The following is a 27691-nucleotide window of genomic DNA, read 5'->3' on the forward strand; positions in this document are numbered from 1 at the left end:
TTTTAATGGTTACCTTTTGGATGATTCTTTGTAAATTTCTTTTATACATTCTTTGTTAATTGTGTGCTTCTATTATGATGTTCTTGTGTTTTTTCTTTTTCTATTAGTGATTGTTTTTTAATGCTGGCTATGGAGAGTAGAGAGTGCAAATATATACAAATAGTATTATTATTATTACAAGCAACTGAACGCAACGAGGTGTCGCATTTACCACGTGGAGTACTGTGAAGTCGGAGCTTTTTAGAGGGGTACGTGAAGTAGCCCTGAGCTGTGATTGGCTGCTTGTCGGAGTTGCTCTTCTTCTTGTCAAAAACAAAAAGGACTAAAGACGAGGAAGCAGAAGAGGACACAAACTGTCACCTCCAGCTCTCCGAGACAGCATGAAACTAACTCTGCTGACTGAGAGGAAGCTTTTAATGTGACACTTAATGAGATATTAAGTTTATACAGCTGAAAAAAAGTCCATCTCGCTCGTTTCCCTCCTCTGCTGGAGTGAGCTAGCTTAGCCTGTTAGCTCAACCGTGCGAAACAAGGAAGTCTGAATGAACTTTGCTGCTAGCCTGCTCGCTAGCCGTGTAGCTGCTTTGATTCATTGTGCAGCTGAAGAGCCTCTTTGTCAGCTCTGCGGTGCTCATACTGATTATCCGTGAAAGCGAATCAATCGGCATTTCGATCCAATTTAACGTTAACCGGACTGGTGGTGCAGCAGCGTGCTTCGCTTCAGAGATGATTCCCGATAAAGCGCCGAAGGAAGACGTCTTCCACGGATCCGGGGAGCTGAAGAAGGAGGCTCACATCCCCAACTTTGAGAAATATAAAGAGCTCTACACGCAATCCGTAGAGAATCCCGATGGTAAGTTAAGTCTGGTATCTTATTCAGTCAAGTTATGCACCTGCACCATGTAATAAAACATCAGCGGAGATCTGCATCAAAGGGCGGGTTCATAATTCTCCAAGTGTGTCTTTAAACAACAGTCAGGAGCCCAAATGAACGTTAAACATGCTTTTCTTGCTGTAATCATTCATCCTGTTCATACTGACCATTACAAGATCCCTTCATAATGACCTTACAATGGAAGTGATGGAGGACAAAATCCACAGTCCTCCTTCTGTGCAAAAAATGTATTTAAAAGTTTATCTGAAGCTAATATGAAGCTTCAGCGTCCAAATGAGTCAAATCAAGTAGATATCTTTCAACGTTACAGTCTTTTTATTGCCAAAGTCTCTCTTTTTGTTACTATACTTCCACCTGCAGGAAACACAAACACAAAGAGGGAATTTGATGCTAAAAAGACTGTAAATGTGTCAGATATCCACTTGATATGACTAACTCAGACTGCTGAAGCCTCATATAAGCTTCACAGAGACTTTTAAATGCATTTTTGCACTAAATGTGGATTTTATCCTCCATCACTTCCATTGAAAGCACATTTGAAGGATCTTTTAATATCCAGTATGAACAGGAGGAATGACTACAGCGAGGAAATCCTCTTTCACTGTTCATATGGACACCTGACTGTTGTTTTAAGACAGACTTTGAAAAATTATGAACCTGCCCTTTAACCATTAGAGCAGTAGAAATAATCATTTATCCCTCTAAAAATGTTGTCACAGCTTTGTAAAAGTCAACCAGACACAACCCAGACAGATCCCTGCCATACATATAATTAAATGACTCATCTCTCAGAATAAGTTTCTGCACCGCAATAAGAAATTTTAATTGCCTGTAAAGCCTGATGCTTCTTTATGTGCTCAGTATTTAACAATACAAGCTGCTTTTTGTTCTTTGCAAGCTGTTATTAAAGTAGGGCTGCAACTAACCATTATTCTCATTATTGATTAATCTGTCATTGTTTTCTCAATAAATTGATTAGTTGTTTGGCCCAAGATGACGTCCTCAAATGTCTTGTTCTGTCCAGAACTCAAAGATATTCAGTTTACTGTCATAGAGGACAAAAGAAACCGGAAAACATTCACATTTGAGAAGCTGGAATCAGAGAATAACTCAAATGAATGAATTAATTATCAAAATAGTTGACGATTAATTTCAAATACTCAGTTAATCGACTAATTGTTGCAGCTCTATTCACTAACGATTACTCTGTAAAATAACTGGCACATTAATCAGTAATGTTAGTTAGTTTGAGCCCTGCAACCGACCAGCGTTACTCTTCAAAAACAGTCTATTCCTTCAGTATTTGTGTCTCCACTAAACTCAGCAGGCAGGAGGGTGGTGATGCTCTATCTGTACAGTAATATCTCTGACTTGTAAAGTTTGACGGGTGTATAAAGTGCTTCAAGGTGTAATTAGAGAGGCAACAGCACAAGTTTCTCCTGCAGGTAGAAGCTGGCTGCAGGGCAACAAGCGCAGTGTAACTCTGTCTCTCTGTAGTTCAGTAATAAGATTTATTACATCCACCAGAATTGTGTCAGGATGAAGTAACCATATGAGTTTGTTGTAATACACACTTACGTAAGTTCATGATAAACCGCAGATTCTGGCCTCACAGAAGGAAGTCGGACATCATAACGATAAGAAAGAGTTTATACAAAGAGATAATTAATCATGTCGGATTGCAAACACATAGTTGAATCATTGTTGTATCTTGAAATGAGGTTGTTAATTATTTATAATGTGTGAATGAAGCTGTTATAAAGGTTATGAGGTCAGTGCTGCTGCTAATAAATAAAATCTGATTGTGTGCATGAAGATTAAAAGATGAGATAGTTTAACCAGCAGTAACCTGTTTTCAGCGTAAACAAGTAATAAACACAACAACTTGTTAGCAGACAGTTGCAGTTACCGAGCAACATTATCGTTCATCTGGAGTCGTGTTTCTGTCCAATATTCTCTCTCTTTTAGATGTTTTTGCTCTCTAGCAACTCCTGAGGGAAATATCTGACTCTTTAGCTGCTAAACGCCGCTTAAAAACGACGCATGAGAGCCCAGAGAGTGAACTGAAACAGTAAAGTTGCAGCAGGACAGATAAACGACGAGCTGAAACTCGTTTTAAGCTCCGTAAAGCCGAGAGGAGCTGCAGAGGAGCTGTAGCTTCATCACTACAACCAACACGTTACACACTGACATTTGATATATTACAAAATATATCAGTTATAGCTGAGAAAAAGAAAAGCTGCAAAATCTTCACGTTTGAGAAGCTGGAAATGTTTGGCATTTGAATCGATTTAAATATTCTAAACTGACACCATAAACCTCATCTGAAATGTAAAAATACTTCCTGCTTTTGAATTCGGTGAACCTTCTTTGAGCTCAATTTAAAAAGCCTCATTAGGAATAATGAAAGATGTATCTGTTTTTAGATTTAGAGTTAATTATATCAGGATTTATAAGGATTTAATAATAATAAATTAGGTTTATTAAATCCTTTTAGGTGGAACTGTAGAAGCAGTTTACGTTGGTTGATTCTGCTGCTAATCAAACGTGTCTGTGCTCCTATTGGCTAGTTTTACTGCCTCCGCCTCTGTCGTTTCTCTCGTGTGTGCTCGTTTTTCTCTCTCGGGCGGTTTAACTGAGCGGGTCACGTTCTTTTGTCAGAGCCCAGAAGCTCCCTGATCGCTTGTTTATTCAGAGTTTAAATGTCAAACTGTTCTCCAGTAATTTACCCGCCAAGTGTGGATCGGATAAACAGTTCAAGAGAAAGATGGATAAATACTTTATTGTCATTGTATTAATACACAATGAAATACAGTTTGGCAGCAACTCTGTGTGTAGCAGCGAAAACCGAATAAATAGAAAATAAAATAAAATAAAGAGACAGAGAGAGATTCCCTCCTTTTAGTAGATTTATATCATTTGCAAATAAAACATTTTCACTTTATTTTGTTGACTTTCTTTTAGCTTTTTGTGTCATTTTGAACATTTTAAAAGTTTAAACAACTCATTGATTCATTTGCAAAAACTAACCAAGAGTTTCATCTTTTAATAAAAACTATAAACTATCAGTAGCTCTCACACTTTGACTGCTGCAGGTGTTTCTGTTTCACTTTCAACATGCAAATTACGACTTCCTGCGTGAGATCATTTCCTGTCCTGTTGAATTTGACACATTTCATCAAGCTAAACATATTTGTGTGACTGATGCATGATCTGTTTCCTGCTGTCCTGCAGAGTTTTGGGGTGACATCGCCAAAGACTTCTTCTGGAAGACCAAACACACGGGCCGCTTCCTCGACTACAACTTCGACGTGACCAAAGGTGAAATCTTCATCAAGTTTATGGAAGGAGCCTCCACCAACATCTGCTACAACGTCCTCGACCGCAACGTCCACGAGAAGAAACTAGGAGACAGAGTGGCCTTCTACTGGTTAGTGTTTGTTTCCTCAGTAATTAAATGCTCTGACTGTAAACAGGGAGACAAAGTTTCCCCTGTGGTGTTTAGTCAGAGTGAGAATGGGTGTGTGGTTGGTGGTGACGTCCTGCTTGTGGCTCAGAGTGTCTCGGGTGGGTTTCATTTAGCTATCGCTTTCGTTTTGTTGGATATGAAATATAAGAGCAGGAAATGAATCCAGAGTGACGATCGCAGCTTATTAAACTTCATCAGATGTGAGTGATTAAGTTTAGTGTTTGTAGAGAGTCTTCTTCTGGTGCATGAAACAAGCGCTCCTTATCCGGTTTGTCTGACCAGTCGGAGCGTTTCTCCTCTTCTCTCTCTTTTTTTCTTTATTGAACCAGCTAGAAGACTAGTTGAAAATGAATCAGCAACAATTTTAATTGTCATTTTTTTTTGGTGATTAATTAATTCCAGCTACACAAATCTGAATCTCTCCTGGTTTTAATTGTCTTCTGTGATGATATGAACTGATTGTCTTTGGATTTTCTTCTGTTATTCAGACTAAACAACATTTTAAAAAGTGAGACTGGACTCCGGGACATTTTCCACAATTTGTGGACCACATGAATAATCGATCAATCGAGAAAATAATCTGTGAATTAATTGATAATGAAAATAATTGTTAGTTTCAACCCAAGTTGAAATTATGAGGTGTCATAAAGGCCACAAATAGGCTCAGAAAGCTGTCAAACACTACAGAAGAGAGTTAAGTGACAGTTAATCTGTTCATGCAGGTGTTTGAGCATGTTGGGATGAACTTTCTGTCGCTGCAGGTAAATAACTTCACTGTTCTGGTTCACTCTCAGCGCTCTCATTGTGTCGTTTTGGGCTGCAGCAGGCAGCTGTTTTCAGAGAAAAAGCTCTAAAGAGTCACTGTACACTACCTGCTCAGCACCAAACTGACTAGCTGGTGAACATAGTGGAGCATTTAGCAGCTAAAGAGTCAGATATTTCCCTCAGGAGTCGGTAGAGAGCAAAAACAGCTAAAAGAGAGTGAATATTGGACAGAAACACGACTCCAGATGAATGATAATGTTGCTCCGTAACTACTGGATGTGGAAATAAACAACTGATTGACATTTTTATAGACTTAACAGCTAATTGACTAATTGTAAAAATAATCAACAGGTTAATTAGCTCAAAAAAAAGAATCGTTACTTGCAGCTTGAAACACACACGGACGCTGTTCTGCTTCCATTAATGGATGAATAACTGTGATGGTCATGATCTTAATATAGAAAAATGTGTAATGATGATGATTCTTGAGTGTTTGTGTCATTCATGTGTGTGAGAATGAGTGTTGTGTTTGTGTTTCCCAGTACAAGAGAAAGAGTGTGTGTGTGTGTGTTTTTAAGGGGGTTACTCATGTATTTAAAGCCTCCTCTCTGTCTCTGCTTGGTGTGTGTGTGTGTGTGTGTGTGTGTGTGTGTGTGTGTGTGTGTGTGTGTGTGTGTGTGTGTGTGTGTGTGTGTGTAGAGGCTCTTTGTGTGGGGGTCGTCGCCTCCGTGAACACAATAATAGGATTGAATACCAACAGATCGTATGAATGGAGCCGCAGTCATCCTCTCTCCTTTGTCTTTCTCTCTCTTTCTCACATTCTTCCCTTCGTTCCTTTTTCTCTCCGTCCTTCCCTCTCCGGCTTCGTCTCCGTCTCTCTCCCACTCGTTCTGTCTCCCTCACAACATCTCCGGTTTACAAGTAAATACCAGACATTCTGGAAATAGTAGGAATCAATCAGTCAAACTTTATTCATATAACAGCTTTCATACAGATTGGTGTATTCACAAGCTGATAGACTGTAAAACCAGGAAAAAAGAATTGACACTAGTGCACACAAGAAATAAAAATGTCCTGATGAGGTTTTTCTGGCTCTGATCTGACCGCTTTATTATCAGGATCCTGCAGATAACGAGTCAGATCTGAACTTTTATATTTACAAAGCAATAAAAGATGTTCAGTGTTGATTTAAAGGGCTGGTCTGCTGGAAGGGATGAATCAGAGTGATGATGCTTTTTAAGTTATCTGAAATTTTGAAATTCGTAGCCTCAAGAACGAGCGGTGTTGAGGTGGAACCCGTTATTACGTCACACCAGAAAAATCAAATCTACAGGAAGCTTCAGTACGAGGCTGCCGCCGCCGCCCAGCAGCAGCCGAGCGTGAACGTAACCTCTGTGTTTGAGTTTGCATTTCAGCCGGATGACTTCCTGTTGAGTCTCAACAGCAGCTTCTTCCCTTCAATTAGACTCGCTTCATAGACGTTGTATATGTCTTACAGCTCCAGCTGCACACGTTACTCCAGGCAAACATGCTGCATTATTCATTAGGTCGTGTTCTGATTGGCTGGGAATGAAGGTGGGGGCCACACCTCCAGCCAATCAGAGTAGGAGCTCGTTAATAATGCAGATTTTTATGTAACAGCCTGCTGGAGGACAGAAGGGAACCTGGGCTGTGAGGAAAGATGGATTTAAAGAAATCTAAACAACTTTTGGTGAATAAAATGTCACAGATTTGTTTAAAATAGACTCATTATTTATAAAAATGAGTCAAAAAAGTCCTTAATACCAGATGTTTAATATATATCTGACACAATAACAGCTGCAGCCTCGAGCAAATTAATCCAAATACTGAACTTCCTGGTTCAGACGTTCAGTATAAAAGTATTAGTTAAGATTTAAGAAAATTCTATCTGATAGAAGTGAGTTTTCAAGGCAACATGATGCAACAAACAGGTACAAAGAGGACAAATAGTTTCTGTCCTGTAGAGTTTATTTGTTCTGCAGCATCAGGCTCAGGCTTATTTCCTTTCTCTGTTTACATACTTTCTTATTCTTTCATGTCGCTGCTCCTTCTGTTTTCGTTCCACTTTTCTCGGCTCACTTTCTCTCTCTTTCATCAAGCGTTGCACTTTTTCCTGTTTGCTCTTGTTTCCGTGTGCAGCATCACTTCTTTTTTTTTATCATCATCTTCCTTTTCTTTCCTCTCAAGCCTTTCAGCCTCGTCTTCTTCTCTCTTCTTCTCTCTTTGTGGCCTGCGGTCACTGATGTGTCCTGATATGAACGCTGAAGCCACAGAGAGGAATCAGATGACACGGAGAGTTTAAAGCGGAATTATCCAGAGAGACAATGATTAGACAGCTGATTAAATGTAACAGTTATACCAGGAAGTTTTCCTCACTGTTACTATGGATACGGCTGAGATCAAAACACAACTAGCTGCAACTAACTGCTGTCTTTGTTATCAATTATTCTGAAGATTATTTCTTCAATTTAGTCTATAAAATGTTAGAAAAATGAAAAATTGATATCACAACTTCCAGGAGTCCAAGGTGACATCTTTAAACATCTTTAACAGTTTAAAACCCAAAGATGTTAATTAACTATAATATAGAACTGCAACAATTAATTGATTGACTGTTTTTCTTATCAATTAATTGTTTTGAATCATTAAAAAAATCCAAATTCTTTAATTCCAGCTTTTTTTAAAATTTAGTCTTCTATGATAATAAACTGAATATCTTTGGGTTGTTGGTCGGGACAGAAGGCGACATTTGTAGGGCTGTAGTCTGCTGGTCGACAGGTCGATTAGTTGGTCGATATGCTCTCGTCCGATTAAATAGCTTTCCGGGATTAATCCATTATTTCCTGCGGCGGGAGGGACAGACTAACAAATTACCTGTGAAAACAACGGGGGTGTATTCAAAACACCCCCGTTGTTTTCACACCTTTGAACTCGCCCAACCTAACGGAGACTGCTGGGTATAACTGTACTCAACATTTACTGAATCTGTGTTTCTCCATAATGACACAACGAGAACCCCCGCCAGCCCAAAAAAATATTTTTTAATATTTGATATCCGAATTAATGGATATTTATTAATATCAATAGCGTTTGGGAGTCTCTGTGCAGCGCTGTTCCGGTACGTGAGTTAACCTCTGTGTCGTTGCCAGGGAAACCACTGGTCGCGTGGTTCCGTTAAGGAATACGTCATTGCGTAGTGTGTTTGCGTAGCAAGCGGGAAAGAGCGAGGGGCAGAGAAGTGACGGTGGATGTGAGCGGAGCAGAGGAAAAGGTTAGTAGTAAGTTGTCAGTCTGGCAGTAAATGTACAGTACAAACTACAGTGTGTCAGTTAATAAATGCTAAAAAGTCACGTCTGTTGTTTCCCCAAAATGCTGGAAAAGTAAAGCAGGTTAGCTCCAAAGTTAGCAACAATGGGCTAGCATAACCTGAAGACACAAAACAGAGAGATGTGTGGCTGCCAAGTTTACTGTGCACTCTGTCCCGTTACACCCCCCCCCCCCCACCACCCCCCCCCCCCCACCACCACCACCACTAATCAATTAGTTGAAGATTATATACGATTTTAGTCGACTAACATTTCCTTTGGTTGACTACAGCCCTAGACATTTCATAGACGGAACCATCAAATGAATAAACGGATGAATCGATAATTAATCATTAGCTGCAGCTCTCTACTATAATACGTGACAAAGAAAAGCATAAAACTTTCACCTTTTTAAGAAGCTTGAAGCAGTAAATATTGTATCTGGGTTACTTGCTGCCTGTAAAGCAGAAGAGGCTGCAGCAGCCAACAGATCTTGGCTGACCTTGTTGGCTCTCGTCTGGGGGAAATTAACAGGCAGGTCAGGAAGCTTCTTTATCTGATCAAATTGTTCGACTGAATTTTTTCTGCTGTACGACGAAGAATTATAAATCTTTCCATTCACACTGAATGATAGATTTATGAGTGTTGGATTATTGACAGAGGGGATTTTGCCTGTTTAACTTTAACAATGATCAAATCTATCATGTTTTACTGCGTCCTTACACATAGCTTACATAGTTTCCCAACTGAATTTATTCAAAAGAAACATTTAAATACATAATTCTTATTCTTTTAATGTAATTATTTAAGACTCCTGCTGGTATGGGTGATTTGTTAGATAAAAGGGGAAAACGTGGATTAGTTAAAAACACAGTAATGTTTTGTGCATTTCTGTCAGAGTGACGTAACGTTGGCTGTTAAATCCGTCCGTCTCTGCCGACAACAGACTGAAATATATAAACAAAAACTGACTCGCTCAACAGCAGCAGCAACAGGCACAGAGGCGAGCTGAAATATGAGCCGGAGAGCTGGAACCCACAGAGATCGCTGTGGTGTGTGTGTGTGTGTGTGTGTGTGTGTGTGTGTGTGTGTGTGTGTGTGTGTGTGTGTGTGTTTTAAATCCTCATAGAGGGGAAACCAATCACTTGAGGTCATGTTGGGTGTCCTGTGTGTGTCAATAGTATTGATCAGTAAATATTTGGGTCAGTGGAGTCTGATCAGTCTCAGCTGTCAACAAGTGTTAAACAAGCAAACTTCCACTAGAGCTGCAACGATTAGTCAATTAACTGATAAGTCGATTAACAGAAAATTAATCGGCGACTACTTTGATAATTGAATCATTGTTTTAGTCAATTTATAATCAAAAATGCTACAAAATTTGCTGTTTTTTTTGTTGAAAAATAGTGAAAAAAGCCTGTTATCATTTTTTAAGAGATCAAGGAAACGACTTCAATCGTCTTGTTTTATTCCATCAAACAGTCCAAAATAAAGAAGATATTCAGTTTACTATCATGTCCTCAAATCCAAGAAGCTGCAACTCCAAAAACATTAGTTTCTCCACAGAAAATGTGAAAAGAAAGAGAGATCACTCAGAAGTTCTCATCCAGAAGTCTTTGTTTTGTACATGTTACACATCATTTACTCAGTCTGGGTGAGTGAAAGCAGAACTTCAGCAGCAGTTTTCAAGGTCGTTGTTCTGCACGTAAAACTGCAGAAAATAGACTTGAAGCATAAAAACATTCCTGTCTGTTTATTATTTTATTATTATTCAGCCACATTAAACTGTGTGTGAGTCGGATTTAAATCATGACTGTGATTGTGAAAACTTTCATTTGCCTTGTTTGGTTTTATTTTCTTTTGTAAAGCACTTAAGAGAAGTGCTGTATAAATAAAGTTTATTATTATTATTAGGGCTGCAACTAAAGATTATTTCCATAATGATAGTCTTGATTAATCATTTGTTCAGTGAAAAGTTAAAAATGATAAATGGCTGTTTATAAAGCGACTTATCTGTTGTTTATTTTCTTCATCAATCAATTAGTTGATTAGTCTTTAAAATGCCAGAAAATGGTCTAAAGCCCAAGATGACGTCCTCCAATCTGTCCACAACCCAAAGATATTCAGCTTACTGTCATAGAGACTAAAGAAACCAGAAAATATTCACATTTAAGAAGCTGGAATCAAAGAATTTTGACTTTTTTTTCCGTAAAAAAAATGACTCAAAACAATTAATCGGTTATCAAAACAGTTAGCAGTTCATTTAATAGTTGGCACCTAATCAATTTAACGACTAATCGTTGCAGCTTTACATCTTATATTTCATCTGCTCATATCAGAACCTTCAGAATGGGGAAAAAAAAACAGTATTTTTTGACTGCAGTGATAAATGGATTCACTTTGACCTCAGCAGACTGAAACACAAAGCTGATACTGTTGCATCGGGGCCTCCGGGTCGTACAGCACCAACCGACAGGAACATTATCAAAGTACATTAGTAGTAAAATCCCCTCAACTAGCCGGAGGAAATGAACACTTTCACATGGATTGTTGTTCTAGTTCCTGAAGTGTCCTGGTGTCTCTGTGTTGTGTTTGTGTGTTTGTTGGAGAGATGGACGTCTCCTCTCTGAGTCTCACACTGATATTTAAAGCCACGGTGTTGATAATGTGTTTGACTGTTGCTGTGTATTTATAGGGCTTGACTTTACATGTGTGTGTGTTTATATCAGTGTATGTGCTATTATCGCTCTTAGCTGGGCGAAGAAACATGTCTGATGACCTTTACTGAAGTGTTTCCAGCATGCAAGCATGTTGCACTAACATGTCATAAAAGAGCAATAAACATCATTCAACTCCACCAACACAAAATGAAGCATCAAACAAGAAACATTTATTCATGAAGTTATTCTGAGAAGGTAGTTTATTACAAAATGCAGCAGCAACGACAAACAAAAGTTGCATTAATGTTTCTGCATCACTTTCCCACTGGCCCTTAAAGCATCTGAAAATATCTTAAATTATCTCAATTTAATGGCCATAAATTTATTAAAATGTCTTAATCCAGTTATTAGAGGTTTCTTTACTCAATATAAGTTATTTTAAAGATGCATTATCAATGATCAAATGAATATCTGTGGTATCACTGAGCAGTACTGTGACTGTTGACTCCGCCCCGCCGCCATCTAGCGAAGGTTAGAAAGTGGCGTGATTCAAACAGCCGCCAGACAGACTATTCATGGATGATCCTGCAGCCGCTACCAACCAGACCGAACCCCAAACAGGACCAGTTAAACTGAAAGGATGACGTTTTACAGGGAAAGAGCTGAAACGAGGAGAAACGCAGGTTGAAGGACTGATAGATTGACGCTGACGTGGTGTTCGTCGTTCTGGAAGCGCAGATATCCAAAGCTGACGTGTTTTTGTTTTTGTGGGTAGTATTAGCAAGCGAACATCTCCATCTGCATGAAAACCTTTTTAAAATTTTGTATTGAGTGTGTAGTCTTTACTTCCTGTACAGAACAACCAACACATCATCAATAAACACCTCTCTTTATACATCAGTGGTTAACATACATAAAGTTAGCATAGCAGCATGTAAGCTGCTAATGTTTACAGTGTCAGCATGCTAGTATACACTTTATGTGTACTTGGGTGAATGAGAAGCGTTTTGTGCTGCTGTCTAGTTATATAAACAGTGTTGAAATGGGGGAAATTTTAGAAAATAAACTTGTTAAATGTCTTATAAAGGGTTACAAGGTTACCTCCTCCCTCCATGCATGCAGTAGATGTGTGTACAACTGGTAAATTTTTTTCCTGTGGGACAGTCAGAATGTTTCCACACGTGACAGAAGGCTGACTGGATATATCATGTGGACCTAACTGTAAACACACACATACAACAGCTCAGATATCCTGCTGGGAATGATTATCAAGGTCAAAGCTTTATCATGGTGTCAGTTATTCTGTGAATGCAACTCCCATTAGTCGTCGGTGCCAAACGGGTCACAGAGACCTTTGAGCTGCGAAGGCTCCACTCCTACCAACGACACACATAAACACACACACACACACACACATACTGAGGGAGGAACGTTGGCTGGTGTTTCTGGTTTTACCACTTCGGCTCTTGCATGAGATTTAAGACATTGCTCCTGAAAGAGAGATATTTTGCAATCTTTTATTTCTGTGTGTGTGTGTGTGTGTGTTTGTGTCTCTCTGTTTGGGGAAAAAAAGGACAGAAGGAGCAGAAAAACACACAAATATTTGACTAAATATGACATATCTAACAGGAATTTTACTCCACATCTCAATGCTCATAAAAATATGAAAGTTCTTTTTGAATTTTGACCCAATCAAGTATTAAAGGTGACACATATTCTGCACGTTTCCAGGTCTATATTTATATTTTGGGGCTCTACTGGAATATCTTTGCATGATTTACAGTTCAAAAAACTCTTTATTTATCTTCTACTGGCCCTTTATTCAGCCCCTCAGTTCAGCCTCTGTCTGAAACAGGCCGTTTTAAGCTCCTGTCTCTTTAAGGCCCGCCTCCTGATGAGCCTACTGTGTTCTGATTGGTCAGCTTCAGGAAGGCTACGTAAACAAACAAATAGTAGGGCTTCACTTCTTCTTCTCGTGCTTTACTCGAAATATAAACTTCTCAAATACATCCGTACATGTTCGAGCCCGAATAAGATCTGAAATATGCGAACGAACAACCCGTGGAACGACCTTAGCAACAGCCTTAGCAACCAAGGCTACAGAAACGACAGCTGTGTGTGGGCACTAACATTCTCACCTCATCTAAAAGGAGAAGTTGAGGTTATTCAAATGAAATGCAAATGTTCAGAGCAAATGTTCTGGCTTCTGCATTTAACACACTTTAACCTCAAATTTTGGACCTTAGACCACGTTTATCATAAACATCCGACATCATAACAGTATAAAAAGGACAGAAAATCACAAAGAGCATGATATGTGTCCTCTTAAAAAAGCCAGTTTCTTCCTTATCTTGTGTGTGCTAGGATAGTTTTATTATTCTGTACAGTCAGTAGTTTGTTTCCTCCCTCTCTTCATGTGGTTTCTTGGAATAGTGAGTCAGTGTGGTAACTTTATGGTCCAGAGGGTGTAGAAAGAAATGTGCCTTTGGTTTCTACTGCGGTAGCTACAACACACAATAAACTCAACTAGGAACAAAATATCAAGAGAGCTCCAGGAGATTTACCAGCTTGTAAATGTCTGAATGATGCTCATAAACTATATTATCATTCATTAATCTGACGCCTGTTTTATGTCAGTCAGTTTATCTGTGCTGGTCGTTAGCAGTTAGCTTCACATATATGTACAAATATCTGTTTGTTTAACAGCTCCTGGCTGCAAACGGCTTTTTCCTTCCTTTCAAGCTTGACTTGACTTTCTTCTTCTCTGTTTTTTTTTTTATTTCTCCCTCATGCTTTCTAATATTCTCACTCCTTGTTTTTTCTTTCTTAATCTCTCCTCATTTGTGTCTTTTCCCCTCTTTCTTCTTCTCTCTTTTACTGACTACAGATCTCTTAACTTGTTGTCGTCCAGCGTCTATACTGCATCCTATTTTCTTGGAGGGGTGATGCTTAGTTTCGTAATAAATTGTGGAAGGTGTCCAAACAGCTCCAGTAAGAACTTGAGTAAGACTGTAAAATACGACATCTTTGGAAACAAACTTTGCTCAGTCTTGGCAAAGTTTAGTTGACAGCGGCGTTCCAATGAAGCAGTTTGATTGATTCATCAGAATATGTATTGCATCATTTCCTGTTAATAGAAAATGAAACTAACAGGAAATGAATACAGTGATTTCTTGCTTACACACACCCAAATATGAGCTGTCAGTGTGTAATGCGTTGCCCGTAGTGATGATCTTACACTCTGCAGCAGTAGACTTTATTGATTATTTAATTATCTAACAAGTTGCAGGTTCATTACCTTTTAATCCACTAATCCGTTAATAGTTTCAGCTCTAAATGACAAATTAATTTACAGTGGAAGTAATCTGTAGTGACTCCTCTCTCCTCCTAAAAAACAAAAACTGTTGATCTGTAGAAGAAAACTGGGACGCAGCTTCGGACCCTGATTCCTCCTCCCGTCCCGAACTGTCGGTCACGTTTTTCAGTTTGCAGACTTTGATGCGGAGAGACGAGCCGGACGAGGCTCACTTAAGACCGTGACTGTGTTTGATAATGTAGAGAGGCACCGCTGTCACAGTTCATTTACGTCTCTGTCTGCGCTCGAGACATTTTTATTAATCTAACTCCTACAAATTGAGCGAGAGAGAGAGTGTGTGTGTGTGTGTGTGTGTGTTTGTGTGTATATGGGTGTGTGACCTTAAATGAAGCTTTTGCAAGCACACAGTTCCTCAAACGCCCAAGATAATACTCTGTTGTGAAAAAGGGGAAAGTTTAGAAGAATCATGTTTCACAACTGGGATGCACTTTTACCAAACAAAGGGCAGAGAGACGTTTAAATGTTTGGGGTTGTTTGGTTTGTAACTGCTGTTTTTGTGTTGGTGGTTGAGACATGTGGTGACAACGACTCAAACGTTTCAGCTACGACTGGCAGTGGCTGCTTGAACCTGTTCGGTGGCCCGAGGGCAAAAATGAGCTGATATGCCGATATTTCCAACTCATTGTGGCTGATTGCCGATGCCGATATATGAACATAGATTGTACTAAGTCTGATCAATAAAGACAATATATGAGGGAAGAACTCAGGAAGACTGGAGTTCAGGAGCTCAGCATTAAAACTTTAAAGTTGGAGGAGCAGAAGAGTTTTCTTTGAGTTTATTAGACAGACAGGATTAATGTGTAGAATCATTTAAAACTGTTCATGTATAGAAATTGAAAAAATGCCATCACAAACCTTGATCCAGTCTTCAGAAGTAAATGTTACCCTCAGATCACACTTCAACAGCATCAGAGAAACATAAGATGAAGCAAAAATACTAAACATTTGCTGGATTGTTGATATTGCAGCTTCTCAGATATGATGAAGCTTTTCTGTGTCATACATGATAGTAAACTGAATATATTTTTGGTTGGATTTTGGGCTGTTGATCAGACAAAACAAGACATTAAGTATTTTTCTTGTTTTTTCTTTCAGGGAAGGAAACGAGCCCGGTGATGAGTTGACGGTGACCTACAGAGAGCTGCTGCAGAGGGTCTGTCAGTTTGCCAACGTCCTGAAGTCACAGGGTAGGTTAAAACTACCTGATTTACACCAAAAACTATGGATGCACCAATCTGATACACCAGATATGTATCTATCAGTGTCTTTTGTCAATTTAAAAGTCGGCGTTTCCTCAATCAGTTACATGGAGACAATCAAGGTGAGATGCTGACTAAATGTGGCTACTTGATTATTATATTTTGTATTAATAATTTGAATCTGCAAAGTAACTAAAGCTGCTAAAGGTAAATGTAGTGGAGTGAAAACTACAGTATTTGCCTCCAGAGTAGTCGAGAAGAAATATGAAGTAACATAACTTGGGATTTTCAGAGTAAAGTACCTTGAAACTGTACTGGATATTCTGTCCCTCACCTGTCCGTCTGTTCTTGTCTGCAGGAGTGAAGAAGGGCGACCGTGTGTCCATTTACATGCCCATGGTGGTGGAGCTGGTGGTAGCCATGTTGGCCTGCGTCCGCATCGGAGCCGTTCACTCCATAGTGGTGAGTTAGAGAAATATGTGATGTTGTGTACGTTCAGAATGATATTATTGGAGAGGGAGATAAATGTCTCTGATATCTGATATCTAAGATTTAATTCACTGGTGTTTCCAGTTTGCAGGTTTCTCTGCTGAGTCTCTGTGTGAGAGGATCCTGGACTCACAGTGTTCACTGCTCATCACAGCGGGTCAGTATTTATCACAGCAACTTATCTCTTTATTATCATCAATAAATCTCATGAAGAGAGTCAAACCGACAACAGTAGGAGACGTATCAGACACATTCCTTCATTGCGGTCGATGACGTGTGTTTTAAACAACAGCAACATAATTTAAATAACATACAGCGTACTGTAAGTAGAAATCTCTCAAGATTCAAGAGGCTTTATTGTCATTAGCACAAAGTACATGTGCGTTGGAATTCTTGTACAAAGAAATTTATAATAGATTGAATTTAAAAGAGTCAATATTTACTAGACGTGGGAATCTTTGGGAATCTCACGATGTGATTCAGATTCTTGGTGTTTGATTCAAAACAGGTTGAATGAATAGAAAAGGGGAGTCTACTTTTACTCCACTACACTGTGTGCCAAACAATTCATCAGTGTCCTTATTCCACTGCAATGCAATATGAAACATAACTGTCAGTTAAGATAAATGACCTTGATGAAGGTTAACGTTGCAGCTCACTGAGGACGCAGCTTTTTTTGATTTTTAAAACATCTTCCAGTTTTTCTTTCTTACGATTTTCTTTTTCCCAGAGTTGGTTTAAGTCGTCTTAAAGCTGCAGCGTGTGATGATCAGCTGATCTGGTTCATTACTGCTGAACGCTGCTAGTTAGTCTCTGAGTGACGGTGATTATTTTAGTCATTAAATCTAAAATGCACTCAAACATTTCCCTTTTCTGAAGATGAACTACAACATTTCTCTAACATATGAGCTGTAGAGCGTCGGGGTGACAGTTCAGATCTGTCAACATCACATTATTGACGAACTTTTAGAACATTTTTAACATTTATGAATCAATTCAGAATCATAGAATCATTTTTTTCACCCACCTCTAATATTTACAACAATTATTCACAATACTTTTAATGACTAATTGGAGCAATTACATTGATTCTGGAAGGAAGATATTTCACTTTAAGAAAACAAACAAACAATAAAACGGATTCTCCAATATAATATTCAGTAAACAGAGGAACGGTGCACACAATAAGAACAGATACAGTAAAAAGACAATAAGGTGCAGGGATGAAGACAGCCGTCACACATGAGGATGCTCCTTGTTTCATTTAAAACATACCTGCAATAGTACAACAGCAGAGGAAATAAAGCCAATCACTTTCCATTCAATATGAGACCCCAGTGACTGAGGAGGTGGTTCAGTGTCTTGCTGAAGGACACTTCAGCAGCAGCAGCAGCTGTTGCACGATGCCGCAGCGTCACTCTGACTCTCAGCTAGTCGGACTGAACGCTTCAAACGAGTTATGACCAGTAATCAAAGTCTTATTAGCTGGATTAGAGTCTGGGGATATAAATCTGTTAATCCACTGGGTTGAACACACACACACACACACACACACACACACACACATACATGCACATTTTTCTCATTCATAGAAATCCTGTAAGCGGATCATAGAGTCCTCAGTTGGGGCCTTTCATCCTGACTGACTGGCAGCGTTCTCAGAGAGTTTTATTACCTTGTAAAGAAGGTAATGAGAGCACACTGAGTTAAAATCTCTGAGTTTTACTACAGTAGATAAAGATTTGTTAACTATCTTAACTGCTCATAAAGGTGCAGGGATTGAGGCCACAGCTTATCTGTAGAGCTGCACATCCAGACGCTTTATTAACAAAGAATAAATCCACTGTTTTGTAGGAATGTAAAAGACAAGTCTGGTGATTTTCTACATTTTTCTTATTGTCAGTAAATCTCACCAACAATGAACTGATCTACTAACAAATATTGTGTGTGAATCAAAGCCGGATATATCTTATTCCTCCGTTATTGTCCAAAAACTACATGAACCACTTATTAAAAACACGTCAGTGAGCCTCGTCGCTGCACTGTGTGACAGAGCGTGATCACGTCAGTTTGTTCAGAAACGGCTCAGAAGACTAATAACGGCGTCAAGTTTTCACTCTCTGGAAAGTATCTCTGTGTCAGGAAGAGGTCAGCGCGCATGAGCGACGCCGCCCTGCTAGCTTGTTGTGCTATCACAAATTCTTGACTTTGTACAGAAAATTCTTTGAGAAATGTACAATGTCTGGGTCAGAGTCTGATCAATACGAGTGTGAAAAATAGTGATTATATTTATTGTAAAATGAACATAGTCTTTGGAGCCATTTCTAAACAAACTAAAGTAACCTTCAGGGTGAATGAACGTGTACTTTTAAGAAATTTTAACTGGGTAATTTAACTTTTTTTGTGGGAAAAAACATACAAGTTATTATTATATGTGTTGAAATATGTGTGTGATCTTTAAAGATGATAAAAAAAAAAATTGATTAAAAAGTGAATCACTCATATATTTCTGTATATATACTATATATAGTGCTGATGTTAGCCTGTTAGCCATGCTAGCTCCAGCAGTATTATTAAACCTGCCTGCATTATTTCCAGGCCTATAAGCTGTTAGCTTAAACATACCAGTGCACCATTATGGTCTGACAGCAGGATACATTTTCCCTCCTTGCTCTCTCTCACTCCTTCTGTCTCTCTTTTCATTTCTGTCACTCTTTGTTCATCTAATTTGTTCAGATGGCTTCTATCGAGGAGATAAGCTGATCAACCTGAAGCTGTTAGCTGACGAAGCGCTGCAGAAATGCAGAGACAAGTAAGCTGCACACACACACACACACACACACACACACACACACACACACACACACACACGTAGCACATACACACTCCAAGCTTTACTAAACCATAAAATGAACTTCAGTCTAGCCTCAAACCGCTTTATGAAAGTGTAATGAAAACCACGTCCCTCTCTGTGTCTGCAGGGGTTTTCCGGTTCAGAGGTGTATCATGCTGAAACACTTGTCCAAAGACGCAGAAGAGTCTCCTGTGGGTTCTCAGTCTCCTCCCGCCAAACGCCCCTGTCCTGATCTGCAGGTAAACGACAAACTAAAAACCTAAACTGAGCCGTTTCACGCAGGTCAAAAGACAACTGTGAGTCACTGTGACCTGTGATTGAAGCGTTAGTTTGATCAGCTGTGGTTAAACTGTGTCTACAGCTCACATGTCAGAGAAATGTTGTAGTTCATCTTCAGAAAAGGGAAATGTTTGAGTGCATTTTAGATTTAATGACTAAAATGTGTAGCCTTTTTATTTCATAAATTAGTATCATTTAAATGTGTGTTTTACCTGATAAACATGAGAGAAGCAAAGCAAAAAGCTTAAATCACCTGAACATATACACCATGACATAGTGATAGTGTCATGGTGTATATGTTCAGGTGATTTAAGCTTTTTGCTTTGCTTCTCTCATGTTTATCAGGTAAAACACACATTTAAATGATACTAATTCTACACTCATTTATGAAATAAAAAGGCTGGTGATTCTATATGTTTCTTATTGTCAACAAATCTCATGAAAAGACCAAAACCAGCAATGAACTGATCTACTAACAAGTATCAAAGCCTGATTCTTATTCCTCTGGACCACCCAGAAACTATTAAAAACACATTAATGAGTCACATCGCTGACCTGGCTGACCTGTTCCTTCAAACACACCGTTTCCTGTGTGTTTGATTAAAAACTACAGTGACCAGCTGTTTATATCAAGGCTGCATCACAATATTCTCATAATTAATTAATCTGATGGTTGTTTTGTTGATGATGAATCTTTTTTTCCTTTAAAAAATGACTTAAACAGTTAGTCAGCTATATTGATAATTGATTATTAATTCTCTGATGATGGACTCATTGATTAATAGAACCACAGATGAGGAAGGAAAGTCACTAAGTGTTTATTTGAAGGTTTTAGTCTTTTCATGGGATTTACTGACAACACAAATATAAACTATCACCAGTCTTTCAATATAACTTTATTTCTTTGTGAACATCGTTGATGTTAATAAAGACGCTCAGTCGGTTGTTAAACTGTCAACTTTTTCCTGTTTGTATGTTTTCTTTGTAAAAGTGATTTATTGGATCTTTGTTGTTGTTGTTGTTGTTGTTTTAAAACCTTCGTAACTTCTACATTTCACACATAATCACTCCTGCAAAAATTCCTAAAACTTCTCTCAATGTCATAACTTGATGTGACATTGTGGACCCTGTTTTTAACTTTGTGTTCTTCATTTTGAGTTTTTTTCTAAAATAAACGCTCTCCCTCATTAACTTCTCCTTCCTCCTCCTCCTCTTCCTCTTCCTTTCCTCCCTCCGACCAGCAGGAGAAACAGACAGGGAGAGTAAAGAAAACGCGTCCTGTTCCGCAGGTATTTTCATAACCTCCTCCCTCCACTAAAACCCCATAACTTCTTTTTTTTTGTTTTTTTTATTTTTTAAGGGAATTTCACTCACAAGCAGAATTTACAGAATCACTGCTGCAGGGTAGAAATAATAAAATCAATTAAATCTTTAGAGGCTTTTATTTTATTTATCTTTCATGACTTGTTTGAACTTCAATCTGTTATTCTATAAACATTTCTCAAATTTTACTAGTATTGATGATTTATTTTTTTTACCCTGAAACAGCAGTTTTATTCCTACGACGGTTCAGACGTTTGTGAACATGAAAAATATCTCTTGAGTTTATAAACAAGAGTGAACTTTGGTCACATTTATCATTAAAATTGGATGTGATGTATTAGACTGAAGCATCTGGTATCGAAAATTCAACTGCAACTGTATGTGATGGCGTTTTTAACACAATACTGACGCCTTTGCAAGTGGTGCAGGTGTTTTATTAATATCACTCAACTGTTCTGCACAAAGATATCATGTTTTAGGCTTTTTGCACCCCCCCCCCAAAAAAAAAATCCTTGGTTGTAATGTTCATTTTACAGTATTTTATATTGAAGGAAACAGCAGTGTTGCTCATTTGATGAATATAGAAGAAGATTAAATTTCCCAGGATGTAATATTAGTATTTAATTTAATCTAAATTGAAATTAATCGATTCTGATCTTTGTGAATTGAATCAAATCAGGAGATCAATAACAATATCCAGCCCTGATTATCAGTCTGTAATAATATACACGTATCCACTCAGCAGTGGAATAAAACCATCATCTTTATAGCTTATATGACAGAAAAATACTAATTAAATGTAGCTGTAATAATGAGTTATTGGATTAGTGAAAGTTTGAGCTTCAATATGAATATAAATGAAGATAAATAGATAAATATAGATATAAAAGCACTGTAGTGAAGTTCAGAGTTACTCATGTTCTTCCTGACTGTCTGAACTCATCGGAATAAAAATGTAAATTCTCTGATATTGATTTGTATTAACACACTTTTCTTTCTTTTGTATCTTTTTGTATCTGTTGTGAACACACGCTCCGTGTCGTGGTTGTTAACTTCCACCTTCGATCACACTCACAGAGTTTGTGTCGGGAGCTTTGAGCTGTTGTGTCTGAACGATGTCGTGTGTGTGTGTGTTTCTTACTAATAAAAACACTAATAAAACAATTTTCTTCTTCACTTAAACACCACGAGTCAGGAGGAATCAGAGGTCTGTTGTTGTAGGTTTGGGGGGTTTAATACTTGGTTTGCATAAACTTATTGTACATTAACTTTCTGTGGAGGCAAAGCTTGATTTGTTTTTAATATTAATATAATATTAATAATTAATATAGTATCAATATTAATTCAGCTACAAAGTGTTTTAAACTGTTCATTGACTTTATGTTAATTTCCATTTGTGGCTCTTGGTAATAAAAGCATCTTGTCTCACTTTGGTATTATTGATAATCAATATATACTGTGTTCGACCAAACCGCTCAGTGTGATTAAAGGCAATAAAGACAACATTCAAATAGTTTGACCAAAAAAATCTTAACTCAAGTTCCTCTTACTGTGCTGTAACTGTTCTCATTATCGATTGATTAGTTTTTTGGTCCATAAAATGGTGAAAAATGTTGATTATTGTTTCCTAAACCCCAAGATGACGTCCTCAAATGTCTTGTTTTGTCCAAAAATATTCAGTTTACTGTCATAAAGGACTAAAGAAACCAGAAATATTCATATTTGAGAAGCTGGAATCAGAGAATTTGGACTTTTTTTTCTTAAAAAATGACTCAAAACGATTAATCTATTATCAGAATAGTTGATGACGTTGATCAGCTCTGTAGAGGAGCATTATGGGAGATGTATTTCTGTGTGTCAGATGTCAGACCTGAGTCGATTTACTGTCTCACTTACTTCTCCGGGACTCATTGATTGCTTTTGGCAAATGAAGGCAAATGAAATTGATCCAAAAACCTCCGAAACCAACCGTTCATCACTTGTAGGCAAACTGAAACACTCTTAAGTAATTAGAAAGATTCTTTAGAGTCGTGATTGATTATATGACTGAATCTGTTTTTCACTCAACCTAAATCTTCTTTATCTCTCTTCGTTGCTCGATATCTTTAAATTTGCGGGCGCTCTGGTGGCCTAATGACGAAGGCGCATATCGTGTAACTGCAACGTTCGACCCCTGCTACATGTCACATCCTCTCTCTCTTCCCTTGTTTCCTGTCTCATTAACTTGACTCTCAAATAAAGGCAAAACGCCAAAAAATCTACAAAAACAACAAAAAACCCCCCCAAAAAGCAGATAAAATTAGATTTTTTTATTATTCCCTCAAATAGATATGTATTTTTAGTAACATATTTTTTCTTCGGTGGTCTTCAGTATAAAGCAGGAAGTGACGCAGTTCTGATGAACAAACAACAAATAAGTTAAAACAAAACGTACATGTTTATAACTTCACTACTAACTTTGTTTTGCTTCATTCACTCAGTCAGATCTACAGTCGTCACTTGTTTTTCTCTCTTTGCACTTTCTCCTGAGGCGTGTCTGTCAAACTAACCTTTTTTCACTTTTGTGTTTTTTAGATTGTAGAGATGTTTGTTGTTTTTTGAGTGTTTGGTGATTGATTGGTGAGGACTTTATCAATAACTAGTTGAATATGTGTGTTTACTCGTCCTGTCCTGTTTGTGTCTGTGTGTGTTACGTCGTATCAGGTCCCCTGGAACCCGGAGGTGGATCTGTGCTGGCACGCTCTGGTGCGTGGAGCGTCGGACGAGTGTGAACCAGAATGGTGCGAGTCTGAAGATCCTCTCTTCATCCTCTACACCAGCGGCTCCACCGGCAAACCGAAGGTAGCGTTTCAATACACAAACACAGACAAACATCAGACATCAGAGCTGTGATGTTTTTGCACACGTTCCACAAATAGGACAACATCATCAGCTAATCTGCTCGTTATTTGCTCAATCGATCAATTGTTTGGTGTATAAAACATCAGAAAAGGTGAGAAAACCCCAACGTGATGTTATCAACCGACAGTTCAGAACCTGAAGATATTAATTTGCTGTAACGTGAGACAATGAAAAGCAGCAAATTCTCACATTTAAGAGACTGTAACCAATGAAAGTTTAATATTTATGGTTGGAAAGATTAACAGATCATCAAAATACTTACAGATTAATTTTCTGTCGATTAACTGGTCGTTGTAGCTCATGATTCTATTTTTCTTTATCTTGTTTGTTGAAAACTTGAATTTGTAGATGTTCATGATCTATGTTAATTAATCAATCAACAGAAAATCAATCAACAACAGTTTGTCAACACGTTATCAAGCAAAAACGTGCTGGTTCAAGCATCTCAAATGTGAGGATTTGACGTTGTAAATTGAATATTTTGAAATATTAAAATGTTAGTTTCACCATTTCACCATTTCTTGACACTGTATAGATGAAAATATTAATCAAATTATCAAAAAAGGATCAAACTCTGCATTTTCCTTAACTGAAATGACTTTAAAAGTAAATATTATTTTTCATATATTAGTCGAACATCATTTATCTGCTGTGTTTTGTTCTGAAGTTGCAGCAACTTCTTTTATCATTTCTGATTATTTTCAAGGACCGTATCGATGTTTGTTCCTCATTGTAGCACAACTGGTACATAGTGGAAACGTCAACAGATGTTTATCGACTCTGCATCTTGTCTTCTTGTGCATCGACATGTTCGGCTGATTCTTTAGAAGTTTGTAGTGAGTTCATGTGATTTTGAGAAACATCTGACATGTCAGAGTCGGCTGCTAAACTATATTTTTATTTGTAAGAAGTTATTAATTATCAAGGGAAAAAGCTCGAGCTGAAACTCTGAAGCTTAAACTACTAAAACTTCAGAAAACCTACAAAATTGTGGTTTTGTGGCCAACAAATCCTCCATATCATACCTTTAACACAGCTTTTTCTTTTTTCGCCTCATATAGTATAATACAGATTAAGGTGTGAAGTTGTTTGAATTTGGGCCAAAACCAGCAGGAAATTATTATTAATGGTCCATTGAATTTCATGTTGGTGCATCAGACCAACAAATAACTGCGTCTTCTCTCACTCATCGTTCGTGTTTATACATGACATCGTCCTGCTTTTCTTCTTCAGGGTGTTCTTCACACCGTCAGCGGCTACATGCTCTACACTGCCACCACCTTCAAGCTGGTGTTTGACCACCAGCCGGACGACATCTACTGGTGCACGGCAGACATCGGCTGGATCACCGGACACTCCTACATCACCTACGGCCCGCTGGCCAACGGAGCCACCAGCGTCCTGGTGAGTGCAGGCGGAAGGGACTACTGGGATTACTGAACTTCCTGTTTTTACACAACCAGTTCAGCAGATGTTCAGTCTGTCGTGACTGGTCGCAGGTGTTTGTCTGAATAACAGCTGACGATTGTGAAAAATGTTGCTGTTTGAATCTTTTTTCTCAGCTGATACGTGTGTTAGTGAGTTTCCTTCAGTGCCATCAGAGAGGTGACTTATTGTTCTGTGATTTTTGTTTGGTGGAAGCAGCTTTTGTTGATTAATCTGTTCAGGCAGGATGGAAAGGCCATTAATGTAATTTGTATCTGGATCAGAGAAAACATGCGTTAATGCAGGTGTTAATGCACACAAATGGCATTATCATCATAATATGATCGTATCTCTGCCAGGATGCACGGACAGATTCTTAAAAAAACAGAAAAATCCACCCACTAAGTTGAAAAGTCGCCTCACTCCGTCTTCTTCCTGCTAACTGAAGCAGCCGGCAAGTTTTCCTTTGCAAAACATATTTAAAAATGAAGCCTGTTGATGGCGTTGCTTTACTTAACCTGGGATGGAGAGAAGGTGAATGTTTATTAATGGATCAGGTGTAAATGCCAAGACCCATGAATGGTAAATGGACTGTACTTGTATAGCACCTTTCTGGTCCTCCAACCACTCAAAACGCTTTTACACTATGAATCACATTCACCCACATTCACACGCCGAATGAGTACAAGGGGCTACAATGCAAGGTCCCAATCTGCCCATCTAAGGAAATCTAATCATTCACACACACTTGGGGTTCAGTATCTTACCCAAGGACACATCGACATGCAGACTGGAGGAGCCGGGAATCGAACCGCTGATCTTATGATTAGTGGATGACCTGCTCTACCTCCTGATGTTATTATCCAGATCACATGTTCACACATATAACAGGTGTAAATGAAGCCTTAATCTCTTTGCTCTGACTGGATGAACCTGCTCTTTGAGGGGAGTTTACATCACTAGTCTAACATGAAGGAGAAGAATGAAAATCATTCATCTCAGCTGTTTCATTTATTTTTTAATTTTCTTTCTCAACTTGGCAAAGAAAGTAAACTGATAGAAAAGGTTTTGATCCGTATTATCTGTGAGTTAGAGATGATGATTCATGAAGATGAGGTATCGTGCTCTAACGAACGCAGCTGAAACAGGAGATTAACAGCCGCCCTGTGAACTGTCCTCAGCTCATAAACGCCAACGTTTACCGCCAGTCACTTTTACAGCTTCAGCTGACCTGCACTCGTTATGATGAGTCACCGTTACAGAGTATTACCTAGAAATGAGCTAACACCAGGATTTCCTGATAAAGTCTTGGCTGCATCGTTTTTAGGTCGAGTCAGTAATGATTAACTTCAGAAATGAGACAAACCCACATGTAATGAAATCAGAGACCTAATTTAACTAACTTAACCTAAAATAAAAAGTTAAGTAAAAGCAGAAGTATATATACAAAAGTCATATATTTAAACTAAACAACAATGATTTTTCAAACCAGCTCTTCAGTAACATACAGTTTGTTGGAATTATTTTAATTTGCACAAAATACAACAATTGTGTATGAAATATTCAGTTTTAGTTTAACAAGGATAAGAGTCTACAGCCACATGCTAGTGACTCTATCAGGCTTATTTAGGAATGATATACTCACAATGATAAAGTCTGTTTAATAGGTCATGTTAGCATGTTAGCATGCTAACATTTGCTACGTTTTTTGTCATGAACTGAAGTATTTGATAAATTATGATTTTTACCTCATGATGGCGCTAAATGAAAAGTCACATGATCACTAAAGTTATTACAGTTCATCCTCTGAGGATCACAAATGAACCAAATTTCACACCAATCTGTTCAATAGTTGTTGAGACATTTCAATAACAAGCAAAAATGTCGACCTGCTGGTGGCGCTACAGGAAAAGTGAATTGATCACCAAACTCATTAGGATGCATAGCAATCCATCCAATAGTTTTTGAGATGTTTCAGTCTGGACCAACTGACTGGAAAAACAGAATTAATTATACAAAATCCACATCAAAATTAGATCATAATGGGAATAACTGCAATACTGTAGTTAAACTATTTATTTATGTATTAATTATTTTACCACTAACACTTTATACCACTTTGATTTCACAGAGTAAACAAAGCCTGAAGCTTGATTTAGTGAATGTAATATGTTGTTTGCTTGTGTGTGTTACAGTTTGAGGGTCTTCCCACCTACCCAGACGTGAGCCGTATGTGGGAGATTGTGGACAAATACCACGTGACCAAGTTCTACACAGCGCCCACCGCCATCAGACTGCTGATGAAGTACGGCAGCGAGCCGGTGAAGAAGTGAGTCAGTCGTCATCACAAGTTGACTTCCAGTGATGTTTCGGCATTACTGTTTTTTTTTTTTTTAGGTAAATGGCATAAATGTGCATTTTCTCTCTCTCTCTGCAGGTATAAACGAGAGTCTTTGAAGGTTTTGGGGACGGTCGGCGAGCCCATCAACCCTGAGGCCTGGCAGTGGTACTACAACGTGGTGGGAGACAAGAGATGCCCCGTCGTCGACACCTTCTGGCAGACAGAAACCGTCAGTTACATTTATACTCTCAGACCATCACTGAGAAGCTTTCAGTAGTCTGAACACTGACATCTATAAATAATAGAGATGGTGTAGTTTTCCATTTTGCAATCTTTTTTATTAAGAAATCACTTCACCTTCATCCTTTCATCTTACTTTGGGAAGTTAAAAC

General features: G+C 38.3%; 1 protein-coding gene across 3 annotated transcripts in view; it reads left to right on the forward strand.

Moving 5' to 3' along the window:
* Nucleotides 1-293: 293 nt before the first annotated feature.
* acss2 (acyl-CoA synthetase short chain family member 2) overlaps nucleotides 294-27691 on the forward strand; it is a 36146-nt gene continuing 8748 nt past the window's right edge. Inside the window, exons 1-12 of one of the 3 annotated variants that reach the window (XM_044350409.1) lie at nucleotides 294-853; nucleotides 4130-4325; nucleotides 15584-15675; nucleotides 16046-16149; nucleotides 16261-16333; nucleotides 18913-18988; nucleotides 19158-19269; nucleotides 20551-20598; nucleotides 23336-23473; nucleotides 24767-24937; nucleotides 27154-27287; nucleotides 27396-27528. In XM_044350409.1, coding sequence (XP_044206344.1) covers nucleotides 727-853; nucleotides 4130-4325; nucleotides 15584-15675; nucleotides 16046-16149; nucleotides 16261-16333; nucleotides 18913-18988; nucleotides 19158-19269; nucleotides 20551-20598; nucleotides 23336-23473; nucleotides 24767-24937; nucleotides 27154-27287; nucleotides 27396-27528 — 1404 coding nt within the window. In that variant the 5' untranslated portion in view covers nucleotides 294-726. The remainder of the gene's footprint in view (nucleotides 854-4129; nucleotides 4326-15583; nucleotides 15676-16045; nucleotides 16150-16260; nucleotides 16334-18912; nucleotides 18989-19157; nucleotides 19270-20550; nucleotides 20599-23335; nucleotides 23474-24766; nucleotides 24938-27153; nucleotides 27288-27395; nucleotides 27529-27691) is intronic. The other 2 variants (XM_044350410.1, XM_044350411.1) reach the window with 2 other exon arrangements.

Source organism: Thunnus albacares, chromosome 5 (assembly GCF_914725855.1).
Source record: "Thunnus albacares chromosome 5, fThuAlb1.1, whole genome shotgun sequence".
NCBI classification, from domain to species: domain Eukaryota; kingdom Metazoa; phylum Chordata; class Actinopteri; order Scombriformes; family Scombridae; genus Thunnus; species Thunnus albacares.